A 13,237-nucleotide genomic window follows, 5' to 3' on the forward strand; every position below is an offset into this window, starting at 1 on the left:
CAATACCCACCCCTAGTCTGCGCTATGTTACTCCACGTCCCAAAACAAGAGAGACAATCAGGAACTAGCTGTGGGTCGAGATACGGCCGAGGCGGTGGGGACAAGTTTGTCCGACATTAGAGGGACATGAGGGTAAAAAAGAGTGGGGATCTGAGTGGAGAAAGGCTCCCAGCGTTCTCGCGCACCTCGCTCTTCTAGCTGATCCAAATTCACGAGTCATTTTCCACAATGGCGGTCAGACAAACAAAACAAGTTGGTAAGGTACCAAACAGGAAATACAGATAGTGTAGAGCAGATGTAGATTTGACCAATCAGAGGCCTCCTCTCTGTGGTCACCTACAATTTTTGAGAGGAGCAGCAGGGTATCTGAGGAGGGGGGGGACGTCTGTGCGTTTACTGCGACACCTACGCAAACGACCTGGTTTCCAAGTATAAATCAGCCTTTAGGGAGATGCGTCATCAAAATCAAATTGTTTGATTTAAATTTTTTTTTTCTGTTAAACATATCAGATATACTGAAGGAACATGCTTATTAAAGCATGCCACACTCCATATGAGTGTGGCATTTTTCTGGCTATTTCTGTGCAGCAACAGTTGCTAAAAGGGCGTGGCTTCATCCAGGGCTGACACTGAACGGTAACCTCAGGGAATGGAGCCATGTTTAGGGGGCATTTTAGAGGAGAGAACTTTCATTGTTTGTACCAAGAGTTGTGGATCTCTTGTGTGGATCTAAGCGCAGCAACAGACGCGAATTTTCAGCATGTGCTGCGTGCTTGTGGCAAGGGGAAGGATGTGTCACAGGGGAAAAAAAATAAGCCATCCAGATGCAGCCAGCACCCTGGGCCTCTCTTCATAAAACGTCTCTGGCAAACTCATAGCTTCCAACCGCTCCTTCTGCTCAGAGGGATTGTCCAATCATTTTATAGAATCCTCAAATAGAACACAAGCTTTTTTCCAGAGACGCACAAAACCATAATTTCACCAAGTTTCGCTTTAAAAAAGGGCCACGTTTCAGTATTAAGGAAGACAAAGAGAGAGAGGAAGAACAATAGAGGAAGGAACGTTGGCAGAAAGCAACAATGATTTACAGTTAATTTATTATGTGCAGTGCTGAGTCTCTGGAGTCTAGATGTTGATTATCTATAGCTTTTCTTGCAGGGTTCCTACAGCATAAGGCAAGTTAAATTCAAGACTTTTTAAGACTTTTTAATGCCACTTGAAATAAAAATCTAAGACCAAATTCACAAGAAACACAAGAAAAACCTGCTTGCGACAACTTAACCCAAAGGTTTATTTTAACATAAACCACTGCACTAATGTTTCAAATGTTGAAAAGCTTCCCATACAGGAAGAAAGCTAAAAACACACAAATATATATTTTAAAAATTATTTAACTGAATTCACAAACTTTGTTTTAGCAGGGAACAAAACAAATCAGTTTTAAAGCCCCAACATAACCAGTGCTAAGTCTTTTTTGCAGCTATTTTTCTTTGTATGGTTTTCTTAGTATGTTTGATTTGGTGATAAGTGGAGGCGTTGCAGAGACAAGGGTGGAACTAAACTGAGAAATACCGGCTGTTTCTCTGTAACTCCATTTTGACGCTTTGTGTTTCGTGCTCCACATGTGCGACTCCACTGCCTTAATTCCCATCGTTCTGAGCTTGAATGACTTCTTGCACAAAATCCACTGAGCCTCATGTATGTTCCCTGGTTTTAGCCATGGAGAAAACTCTTGGCTGGAGCCAATTTTGGTTACATTTACACTTGCTCAGATTTTCCAGAGAAGAAGTTAATGGTGCATCTCCCAAATGTCCCGGCCGCAACAACGCTTTTATTGGTTCCGCTATCGGGACACAACCAATAATGGAGAGCCGTTATTTTTTTAAATAATAAAAAAAAAAATTGTCAATTTTAACGTTTTATTTAGATTACAAAAATAAATCGAAATAAAAATAATCCTATTTATGATGTTTTAAATATTAAGACATTTTAATACCAATTAAGGCCTTAGTTTTATTTGAAGAATTCAATGCCTTTCAAGACTTTTTAAGGACCTGCAGGAACCCTTTTTTGGGTTAGAATGCAGCTAATCTGATGCTGGTTTAACTCCAAAAAAGTTTGGTCTTTGTTTCCAACTTGGATCTGACGAAATTGTTTTTATAAAAACATTTTTTTTTTTAAATAAAGCATTTTGAAAACCCCATGATAATCACATTTAATTAATTTAATGTCAATTAATGCCTTAATTTAAAAAAAATAATTTAATGATTTTTTTAATGACCCACGGAAACCTTGTAATGGAAAAATATCGGTATCAGAAAAAAGCCAACTTGTGGGATCACTAATTATTTCGTTACGGTTTAAGACTAAATGTCTAATTTTGAGTGCGTCTCCAGAACTAACAGTCTCTACATAATTCATTAAACCCTGCTGTTCATTTCCAATCAGCCCATTATTAAAGCCTACAGACAGTGAGGAACTCAAAGTTGGATTAAAGTCGTTGTTTCAGTGAAACTCTGTACCTGAGGCTGCGGGAGCGGAGCCTGACATGGTGCACTGGCTGGGCTCCCTCGTCGTCCGCCGCGCTCTCAGAGCTCCGGAAATGTTTGAAGAGCAGGTGAAGATCATCTTGGGTGGGCTGAGATGGCAGCTGGTGCAACAGCTCGTGAGAAGACGACGACTTAGAAGAAAAAATTAAACGAGAGAGAATTTTGTCAGGTAGCAGCACACAGATCTAATCAGACATAAAAAGCTGTGTATTGAAATCAATTGAGGACTGAGGTCAGGTGAGCCCCAAATCAAGCCAAACAGTGAAGCATGGTGGTGGCGACATCATGCTGGGGTGATAACTATATTAGCAGGGCGGCGTCATAAAGAACGCTCTGAGCAGGAGCCTGAAAGGAGCTCTGTGTGAACAGGACTGACCTCACCATGGCTGAGCGGTGACACCAGACCCAGCCATTGTTTGCCCTACAACTAAACTCTAGTTTCTGCCAAATACATAAAGGTGTAATCAAGATGATCGTCATGGAAACTACCGACGCCATGAATAAGCGTAACTGGGTGGAGCGCGGCTCTCCTTCCTTTAGACTTTCCCCAAAGGAGAGGAAACAAAACCAGGGAAGAAATTTAAAACGTTCAACAGCTCCTACTGCTTCATGAGATCATCCAGGAGAAAAACGAGGGACCTGGTTACCATGCCGATCAGAACCTACGGAAGAGGAAAAGCTCACCTCTGGAATTCCTTCTAAAGAGTGAAGCGTTCCTCCAACTTAAGATATTTTATGTGTTCATATTTGTTAGAAAACTTTGCTGTTTTTGATGTTAAAACCATCCCTGTCAATAAAAAAAAGGGAGTCATTCATGTTCCTTTCTGAAGATTGCAGAAAGAATCACCTTTGTTTCACACTGCAAAAAATGGAAATCTAAATGAGTCATTTTTTCCTTAAATAAGTGCATTTTTTTCTTGAATTGAGGATTGCCAATGGAACAAGAACATTTACATGAACATTTACATTTAAAATAAGAACAAACAACTGCATTGTCTTATTTGTAGTGCATGTTATCTAATGATCTTATTTTAAAAGTAAAAAACCTCCTTCCATTGGCAAGTAATTTTATTTATCTACTCAAATTAGGGGCAAATACACCTAATTTAAAATATTTTTACTTATTACTAGATTTTTTTGCACTGCTTTTCACTGTTGAAAGCTGTATGCATCTGACCCTTGTTTTGTATTCACTCTGTGCATACAAGATGAAAATACAGTTAGTCTAAGTCTTGACACATTCATCTCCACTTAGCTTCAGTTCTGTCCCTCAGGTCTCATAATGCTAAAAGGAAATGGTCTGCAGATTCAATAAAGGTAAAGTAGCATAAAATGGAGACAGACAGATATTTGGCCATTTTAAGGCAGTTAAGTCCACAACTCTGCGTCCAGCATAGCTACAGTTTACAGCAAGTTTAGCAGCTCTAACATGGAAATATCAGTAAATGGAAACATGCCAAACACTGGCAACTGACAAAGAAAAAAGGGAGATCAGTTGCTAATGGAAAGAAACAAATGTTTTTCAGTCAAGCCTTGGAAAAACCATCTAGAAATAAGTAAACATTTCTTTAACTATGTATATTTATCCTTAATTTGAGTAGGTAAATGAAATAGTTTGCCAATGGAATGAGTATTTTTTTTAGAAATAAGACATTATAATTGTGTTTTCTTATTTTAAGTGTAGATTGTCTTGTTCCATTGGCAAAATGTCTCTTTTACCTCATCAATTGCTCTTTAAGTTAATGTTTGCATGTTTTAAAGTTTCTATTCTCTAGTTAATAGAGTAATTTAGATGATTATTTTAATTAGGGATGCACTGATCCAATATTTTTATTGGTCCAGATATAAAGAAAAAAAACTAGATCAGTATCAGTAACAACTGATCTATTCATTCTAATTCTATGCTATGCTCTGCCGTCATGCGGCAGCGCAACAACACAACACGGCCACATTGTTTATGACGCAGATCCTTTCATAATGGCAACAGATTTTTTTTAATGTTTTTTTTTAAATGAGTCATAACATTGATATTCGGGTTGTTTGCTATTTTTTATTTTTTTTTAAGAAAAGGGAAATCAAATCGTATGCACAGAAGAACGATCGCAGTTTTTTTTTTTTCACACAATAAAACCATCTTTAGGTAATAATTCAGTGCTGTTTTTGGTATCGGTAAGAAGTTATTAATCCCATTAATTGTTTTAGCTCCACCACAGTGTGTGTGTGTATATATATATATTTTATTTATTTTTTTACATTTTCAATGTTTTATTTTATGTTTTGTTGCATTTCTGTTTTTCAGATTGAGTTTTAAACATTTCATTCTTTTCAAATAGTTTTTTCCAGATCACATTCTTTGTTTGAATTTCTATTGGTCCGCTGGACGTTAGCGACAACATTTGTATTGGTCAATGTGGAGTTGAGAGCAAGCGTTGGTGTTTGGCTTACAGTTGAAAGAATGATCTGTAAAAAAAATAAAAATAAAAACTGCAAGGAATGCAACTTGTAAAGCTGAAAAACAGAAATTTCAAGTAAATATATATAAAATCTCAACATTTTTTAATTTAAATTTGAAATATAAATGTTAAAAAATTTTTAAATAAAAAAAAATTGGTAAAACATTTAAAAAATAAAATTCAATTTAAAAAAATTAAAATAAAAAAAAACCTAATCAGTGATTTTTTTTGTAAAAACATTTTTTGTTGTTGCAAATAACAGATCGCAGAAAACAGTTGGATGTGGCCAAGGCAAAAGTCTGAATATGTCTGAGCCTTAATTAACTTTAAAAGCTGCCAAGGATGATCTAATGTAGAGTTTAGGGAAAACACCAACAGCATTTAGTACAGAGCTCCACATTTGAAAAAAAAATAAATAAAAAACAAGTGGGTGTGAGCTGTTCCAAAACAACATAGAAATTTAAATTTGGATTACCGGTACATTTAAAAAATAAAAAAACTTGTCACAATCACTGCTCTGTCTGCAGTGATATACAGCAGAGCCGTCTGTTTATGTAATGAGAGACTAAAGTTAACAGCTCTCAGCTCCCTAAAGGGCTATCCCATTACCCAGCTGGTTAACCACTGCTCGTAACCATTTCCACTGCAGAAAAAATAGATTTCACTCAGTGGAAAGGAAGGATCTGGAAAAACACTGCTTGGATTTCAAAGAACTGCTGCTAATCTTCCCAAAGAAAAGTCTGTTCAGATCTTCCTCTTTTCAGGAGAAATCAAATCACAACGTTACCAAAGTATCAGGGCCGTTTCTGACACTTTGACACGACGACTAGGGTGTATGGCGTGAACTTTGCTCCATTATTATTGTAAGCAAAGAACACGCTCTGTAAATTAAAACACAAAAATGCAATATAGAAAAAAACGTTCTCATAAAAATAGCAAGGGTTATCAGAGTAACTTTGCTGTTGTCTTAATGTTTGTTTTATTTTATATTCATTTTTAATTGAACTTTTTTGTACAAATTTGATTTTGTTTTATTTTTGTTTTTCAGATTTTTTTATGTTTTACAGATCACTTTTTTCACCTGAAGTGCGATACAAATGCTTGATCTAAACCAATGAAAATGTTGTGCTATGTTCATGCAGACCAATAGAAATGCGTCTTCACTCCTCACTCCAGAGGAAAGCCCGCCCCTGGAAGGGAAATGTCTAATCTGAAAAACTGAAATTTAAACAAAAAGAAATTAGAAATTAGCAAAAAACAAAAAAAAATCTAATTAAAAAACATTGATTGAAAACCGAAAGGTTACTCTCAAAACCTTTTAAATTAAAAGTTTTTTTTTTTTATTTCATCTATGGACTGCATTTATTTCAAATTTGAATCTACAAAATCTGTTGTTTTTTTTCCTCCAAATTTCCATTCTTCACTTGCAGCAATAATGGAATGAAACTCACTCCATAATAGCAAACTAAAAATCCAGCCAGTCAACATAAGAGAAAAACGCTAGCAAATCACACTTGGAACACCCTTCAGTAGGAAGCTGTTGTAGAGTGAAGCCGCTGTCACACCTTCACGATTTAGACCAGCTTATGCCTGACGTGCTAAAAATCTGGCAAATCGCTGGCATACGTTGGATAAGTTATGAGGACGCTGAAACACGTCAACATACAGCGAGTACTTCGAGAAACTTTGAGCATGCTCAAAATTTCTTGACGTGTTCCAGCGTATGCCATACTTGGGGCATAAGTTACAGGTAAGTTATCTGATCGTTGACATACGCTAAAGGCCAATTTATACTTCTGACGCATAGCCTCTGCAACCGTCAAATCTGTCTCTGTGCGTGACCACGCCCCCCGCGCAGAGGTTCTGCAACTGTCGTTGCGCACCTCAAAAAAAATCTATGCCTCGGACGGTCGCAAACACGCTCAGACATCAAGCGGAAGTGCGCAGACAGAAAGCAGCTGTGATTGGTCCTTGGTATGTCTTTCCCGGCTGTTTGTGGTCGTCCTTCTCGATTCGGTGTGGGAGGGTGCCATTTTTAAAAAACTGGGGAACAACTACAATGGACGACTACGACGAAAGGTTAATCTGTCTTTTTTGCCAACTCCATTAACAAAACCTGTTCCTCTTCGATGTCTAGCAACCCTAGATCCCTCTCCGTCACCGTGATATCTTGCAGATGCGACATTGTTGTTTTGGAAGATAAACACTCCTGCCGCCGGCACCAAAGTTCCCGCAACCATCCGTCAAAGTTCTCGCGAGTTTTTTGAATAGGCTCCCTTTTGCGTTTTGGCAGGAAACTGCTGTGCGTCCTTAGAAATTTCTTTCTTGCTGTTTCTTTTTATTTATTCTTTTTTTTAGCGGGTGGTAAACAGCGGCTGGGTTAATACTGCGAACAAAAACATCTTTTTGGCATCTTTTTCAGCGCCTAAGGGGAGCAGCTTTAATCAACGCTTCGTAATGCCCATGAAATAATGCTTGAGCATCCTTTAATAGGCATTATGCTGTTGTGAGTTATGCATAAATTAGGCTGTCGTGGGAAAAAAGTCCTGGATTTCTTATAAAAATTGAAAAAAACTACACAGAAAGTTCAGAGTATGCCAGCTTTTTAGGAGATTCTGGGACATCAGGCATACGCTGACAGGGCCCTGAGGAAGATACACCCAATGAACCGACAACAACAGCCACAAGAAATCTAGCAAGAAACTAACTTAAAAAAGTCTGGAGATGTCTGAGTATGTACTCTACAGTTACTGAGTCAATATTTCTCAGTGGTTTTCCTTTCCAGGACAGCAGGGCCCTGCTATCTGATCGTTACGGCGTGTGTGACTAACACAGGCGCTAAATGCTCCCCTGGCAGAGGTGGGGCTAAACAGGCTGCATATCAGATGTTTAGAGACACACTGAGCTGAGCTTACAGAAACTGATGAACTGGGTGCATTGGTGCAGTATCCAGAGGAGGGAACAGACGCCACAGACCACCTTCGCCCATCCGCCCTGCTGAAACAAAAACAAATAAGAAGTTCAGTGGTCGCGTTCGAAACCCTCACATCCTGTCGATGCACTTTAGACTTCAAACGCTTCATGCTCTTTGCTTGTTAGAGATGCAAGTTAAGGCATGCTTTGCGCTCTTACCTTTCGGTGCGGGCCCGCTGGCTACAGAGACAGGAGGCGGGAAGATACAAACAGGAGAGATGAAATTAAAAACCGGTTCATTCGGCATTGCTGCCAGTGTGGCTGTGCTGTTGGGTCTGTCCTGTCCTAGCAGCCGGCAGTTAGCCGATGTAGCAGATTCACCACGATGCTATCGCACTGCAGCGTCCCACTGAACACCAAGTCAGCATGTATGGAGTGATTTTTGTCCCATTATTGCTGGAAGCAAATCTATCTGGAATTTTAAATTTGAAGAAAATGCAACTCAGAAAAACTTCCTGATCAAAAAAGGTTTTAAGTTTAAAGTAGCAGTTTTCTTGGATTTTAATTATTTTCTTCCTTAAATCTTTCTATTCAGATTTTTATGTAAAAAAAAAAAAAACATTTACAGATTTTAAAATGTTTTTTTTTTCCAAGATGGGTTTTACAAATTGCATTATTTTCTGAACTCTTTTCACAGATCACGTTATCTCATTACTGACATCCAGCAGACCAATAGAAATGCATCTTTGCTCCCCATTCCAGAGGGAAAATGCTATGCGAGAAAAACGCAATTTGAAAGAATGTATTTCAAAAAGAGAAAGTGGAAAAATGCTGATGAAGATTCTCAGTCATCCAGGTCATGGTCATTCCGTAAAAGTTCAAAAAAATCCACTGAACTTGGTTTCCAAGATTTGAAATTTCAAATTTTGGAAACCAAGTCCTTTTACGGAAAGTGGAAAAATGCTATTAGAAAATATAAAAACAGTTTTTAAAAAATGGTTGCAAAATATGAAAAATAAAATCTGAGAAAAAGTTTCTCTCAAAACATTTTTATCATTAAAAGTTTTCAAAGTTTCATTTCTGCATTGCATTTTTCCCCCCAAATGTTTATTCATGAAACCTGTTCTTTGCATGCAAAGATAAAGGATCAAAATTCACTCCATAGAACTGCATCTGACAGACAGGAAAATTGAACACGCTCCTGGCAGTCTTCCTTGCATGCGGCGCTCCAAGGATGTGACCCGGTTTCACAGACTGATCTGATCCAATGCGACAAGTTCAAAGGTTCAATAGTTAAACCTGGAGACATTCGGCTCAGTCTGAAAGGAAACATATGCAGCTCTATCTGAAATCAGCCATAGCTCCTCTGCATCATTAGACCTGTGCACACATTAGTTGGATCAATCTAAAAGCATAAACTCTAACTAATAAGCATCTTTTAGTTTGTATGCAGCGGTAACTTTACTAAAAATAAAAAAACATCATAGGGTAGAAGATGAAGTGGCTTTATATTGATCGGTAGAACAGGTGGCATTGAATCCAGAGGTAGACTGATGCGTTACACGGATGATTTTAGCCTATATTTGCCCTTTTCTTCCCGCCTTTTTATACGAATAAATCGACTGCTCCCTCCGTTTGCAATCTGATTTTTCTCTATACCAGGGAAAAGTTAGACCGATGTCAAAATACTATGACATAAAACTAGAATCTGTTAAAATTACATTTCCTTGTCAGGAAGAGGGTGGGACTTTCTTCCTAATAGTTGGGATGACCATTTGCTTTAAAAAACAAAACTTTCCTCTTTATTGCAATTGGTTCTGAAGGAGATATTCAAAAGGTTTTAGAAGTTTAAAAAAGCTCAATTTGGTATCTTAAGTTCAGAGACGGGCCGAATCAATTATTGAAATAATCATCAACTCATAATTGAATTAAATCTCTACTAGAGTAATAATATACAGACTCTACATGTCATTTGCTCAAAGAATAACCAGCTGACAGTGATTAAGATAACACTGCAAGAATATAAAGTTCATTTTAATAAAATGATTGCATCTATTTTACGGTTATTTTTAACATGTTTTGCCATTTAAAAGCAATCTAAAATGTATAAAACTAGTTTTAGAAACGTTAATCGACAAAAAAAATAAAATCTCTTTACAAAAACGATTAACTGATTACTAAAATAACGGACCACAGTTTTCTGCAGAAGCTGCGTGGAGCAGAGAGGAAACTGAGCCCTGCTGAACCAGGCGTCTTTTGAAGCAGAGAGCCGACTGCAGAGATGCTTCTCTTGACAAACTTCCTGTCCCATTATCTTTATCTTTTTCTTAAAAAAAAAACAAAAAAAAAACCTGGGCAATAAAAAACACAATGAGCAAAAATGTTTATAAATGCAGCTTCACTAAAAGTATCTCTTCTTTGAATAATCCTTCAAAAAATAAGAGATTAATTCATGTAGTGTCTGAAAAGCTGTACTAAATGAAATTTTGTGTTGTTTACACTGTATACAAAATGACAATAAAAGTTTTCTAATGCTACGTTCACATCGTAAGCAGCAGAGGCACCAAAAACGCGCATGCCGCTTTATTTTTGATGCTTGTACAAGTTTAGTTCTGACGCGCGGCTAAAGAATATTTGCTGCTCTATCAGCACACCTGAAAAGTGGGTCTGATACACGTAGGGCGGAGCTACTCTATCCTTTCTTTCCCTGGACAGGGTTCCTACAGCATAAGGCAAGTTAAATTCAAGATTTTTTAATGCCACTTGAAATAAAAATTTAAGACCAAATTCACAAGAAACACAAGAAAAACCCACTTGTGACAACTTAACCCAAAGGTTTATTTTAACATAAACCACTGCACTAATGTTTCAAATTTTGAAAAGCTTCCCATACAGGAAGAAAGCTAAAAACACACAAATGATAGATATATATTAACAATTATTTAACTGAATTCACAAACTTTGTTTTAGCAGGGAACAAAACTAATCAGTTTTAAAGCCCCAACATAACCAGTGCTAAGTCTTTTTTGCAGCTATTTTTCTTTGTATGGTTTTCTTAGTATGTTTGATTTGGTGATAAGTGGAGGCGTTGCAGAGACAAGGATGGAACTAAACTGAGAAATACCGGCTGTTTCTCGGTAACTCCATTTTGACGCTTTGTGTTTCGTGCTTCGCATGTGCGACTCCACTGCCTTAATTCCCATCGTTCTGAGCTTGAATGACTTCTTGCACAAAATCCACTGAGCCTCATGTATGTTCCCTGGTTTTAGCCATGGAGAAAACTCTTGGCTGGAGACAATTTTCTTTACATTTACACTTACTCATATTTTCCTAGGGCTGGGCGATAATTCAATAACGATATATATCGATCGATAGACGTGTGGCGCAATAGAAAAAAAGAGTCGATAAAAGTTCGATTGTAGCCTAGCATGTAGGTTTATGCTAGTCACTGCTTCCTCTCAACCAATCACAATCGCGGACCCAGGCATGCCGTCACCAAGCGCCGCCCTCTCAAACCACAACACAGAGCACATGAAGATGTCGCAGCAAGGAGAGGCGGAGGAAATTGTTTCAAAGAAGGGTTTTTGTAGTTCGCCAGTCTGGCAGTATTTCGGTCATGGCAAGTCGGACAAAAAACAAACCACAGTCATCTGGAAAATCTGTCGGGAACCAGTGAAAACCAGTCTGATAACGCAACCAACTTGTTTTTATCATCTCAGCCGCTCACAGCCGCAGGAGTACGAGCTGTGTAGGCCCTGACGCGGCTCTCCTCCGAGGAATCTTCGGGAAAATATATATATATTTCCATTTCTGGGCAGTTTCCCACGTAGTTCTAACAATTGAGAGAGAAATGCTGAGGGGCCAGAAACTTCAAAGTAATAACTCAGGTTAAAGCAGGAATGCGGGTGGCGGCTGGGGGGGGTGGGTCCATTTATTTATTTGTTATATTTATTTTGGTCACTTTTCTGGTCACTTTAGTTTATTCTTTGTCAGTATTTAATAACATAACCCAGATCTCTTAAGTTATTTTTCTTTAAAACAATTCTGTTATGGTTAAAAAAGTTGGTTAAATAAAGATTTAATTGGAAGTCTGTGTTTGTGTTCTTTATTATAATTAAATCATTTAGCAATATCATAAAATGTCCAGGCAGAGCTGCACATAAAATATGGTTTCAAATTTTTTCAATAATTATCGATATCGATCAATATGCATTTTTTTTATCGATAAGCTTTTTTTCTATATCGCCCAGCCCTGTATTTTCCAGACAAAAAGTTAATGGAGCATCTCCCAAATGTCCCGGCCGCAACAACGCTTTATTGGTTCCGCTATCGGGACGGAACCAATAATGGTGAGCTGTTTTTTTTTTTTTTATAAGAATTGTCAATTTTAACGTTTTATTTAGATTACAAAAATAGATTGTAATAAAAATAATCCTATTTATGATGTTTTAAAAAATAAGACCTACGAAAGACTGATTTAAGACATTTTAATACCAAGTAAGGCCTTAGTTTTATTTTGAAGAATTCAGTACCTTTTAAGGCTTTTTAAGGACCCGCGGGAACCCTGCTCTAACAATGGCAGCTAAATTTGCTGTGATCAGTGGGTAAAAAGTAGTTTTAATGTTTTTCAGTGAGAAAGTCCACCTTAAAACTTCCTCTATGCAGTCAGTTCATCTAGATTACCATCCTGCCTTAAATATTATTTCTCCGTTGGAACCGCTCAGACCGCCGTACAGCAGCGGTGCGCTGTCACTAGAAATCCTGCTTAACAGCAGCCTCACGCCCGGCCGCCTCTCCGTGTTTTTCTGCTACTGTTCGAGGCGCCTGGAAGTAGATGTTAGTGTTTTTCACATACGTTAATCAAAATGCAGACACCAGATTCATAAAATTGAACATATTTTTCCCAGCAGGTTTTGAAATTTTAAGTTAATTTAGGCGTTAAAGAGGAGTGATCATAGCGCTCTGCATCAGCAGCGCTGTCTCTCTCTCCCTGCCAGCTCCCAGATCAGCTCCTCTGATTGGCTGATGCGGCGCGTCGAGCAGCAAAAGTTTAATTTTTCCAACTCCAGCATCGGCTGCTTCTGAAGCGCGCCGCGCACCTCAGATGTTCAGAGACTCATGACGCGCTGCGGGACCTTTTGCTGCACCTTAATGAGTGCCAAGCATTGGCTTTGCATGGAAACTAGCTGCTTCTGCTGCTTGAAATCTGAACGTAGCATAAATCTGACATATTTACATTTAAATGTTCTTTAGAGCTGAAACAATCGGATTAATCGATTATTGAAATAATCATCACCTAATTTAGTAATTGATTAATCATTA

At 37.9% G+C, this 13,237-nt stretch overlaps 1 protein-coding gene across 6 annotated transcripts in view; it reads right to left on the reverse strand.

Moving 5' to 3' along the window:
• Positions 1 to 13,237, reverse strand: part of mast3a (microtubule associated serine/threonine kinase 3a) — a 55,727-nt gene that overhangs the window by 23,461 nt on the left and 19,029 nt on the right. For 3 of the 6 annotated variants that reach the window (XM_038283537.1, XM_038283538.1, XM_038283535.1), the window contains 3 exons: positions 8,135 to 8,155; positions 7,918 to 7,999; positions 2,523 to 2,680 (listed from right to left, as the gene is read on the reverse strand). In XM_038283537.1, coding sequence (XP_038139465.1) covers positions 2,523 to 2,680; positions 7,918 to 7,999; positions 8,135 to 8,155 — 261 coding nt within the window. The remainder of the gene's footprint in view (positions 1 to 2,522; positions 2,681 to 7,917; positions 8,000 to 8,134; positions 8,156 to 13,237) is intronic. The other 3 variants (XM_038283536.1, XM_038283540.1, XM_038283539.1) reach the window with 3 other exon arrangements.

Source organism: Cyprinodon tularosa, unplaced genomic scaffold, assembly GCF_016077235.1.
Source record: "Cyprinodon tularosa strain WSP-4 unplaced genomic scaffold, ASM1607723v1 ctg195, whole genome shotgun sequence".
NCBI classification, from domain to species: domain Eukaryota; kingdom Metazoa; phylum Chordata; class Actinopteri; order Cyprinodontiformes; family Cyprinodontidae; genus Cyprinodon; species Cyprinodon tularosa.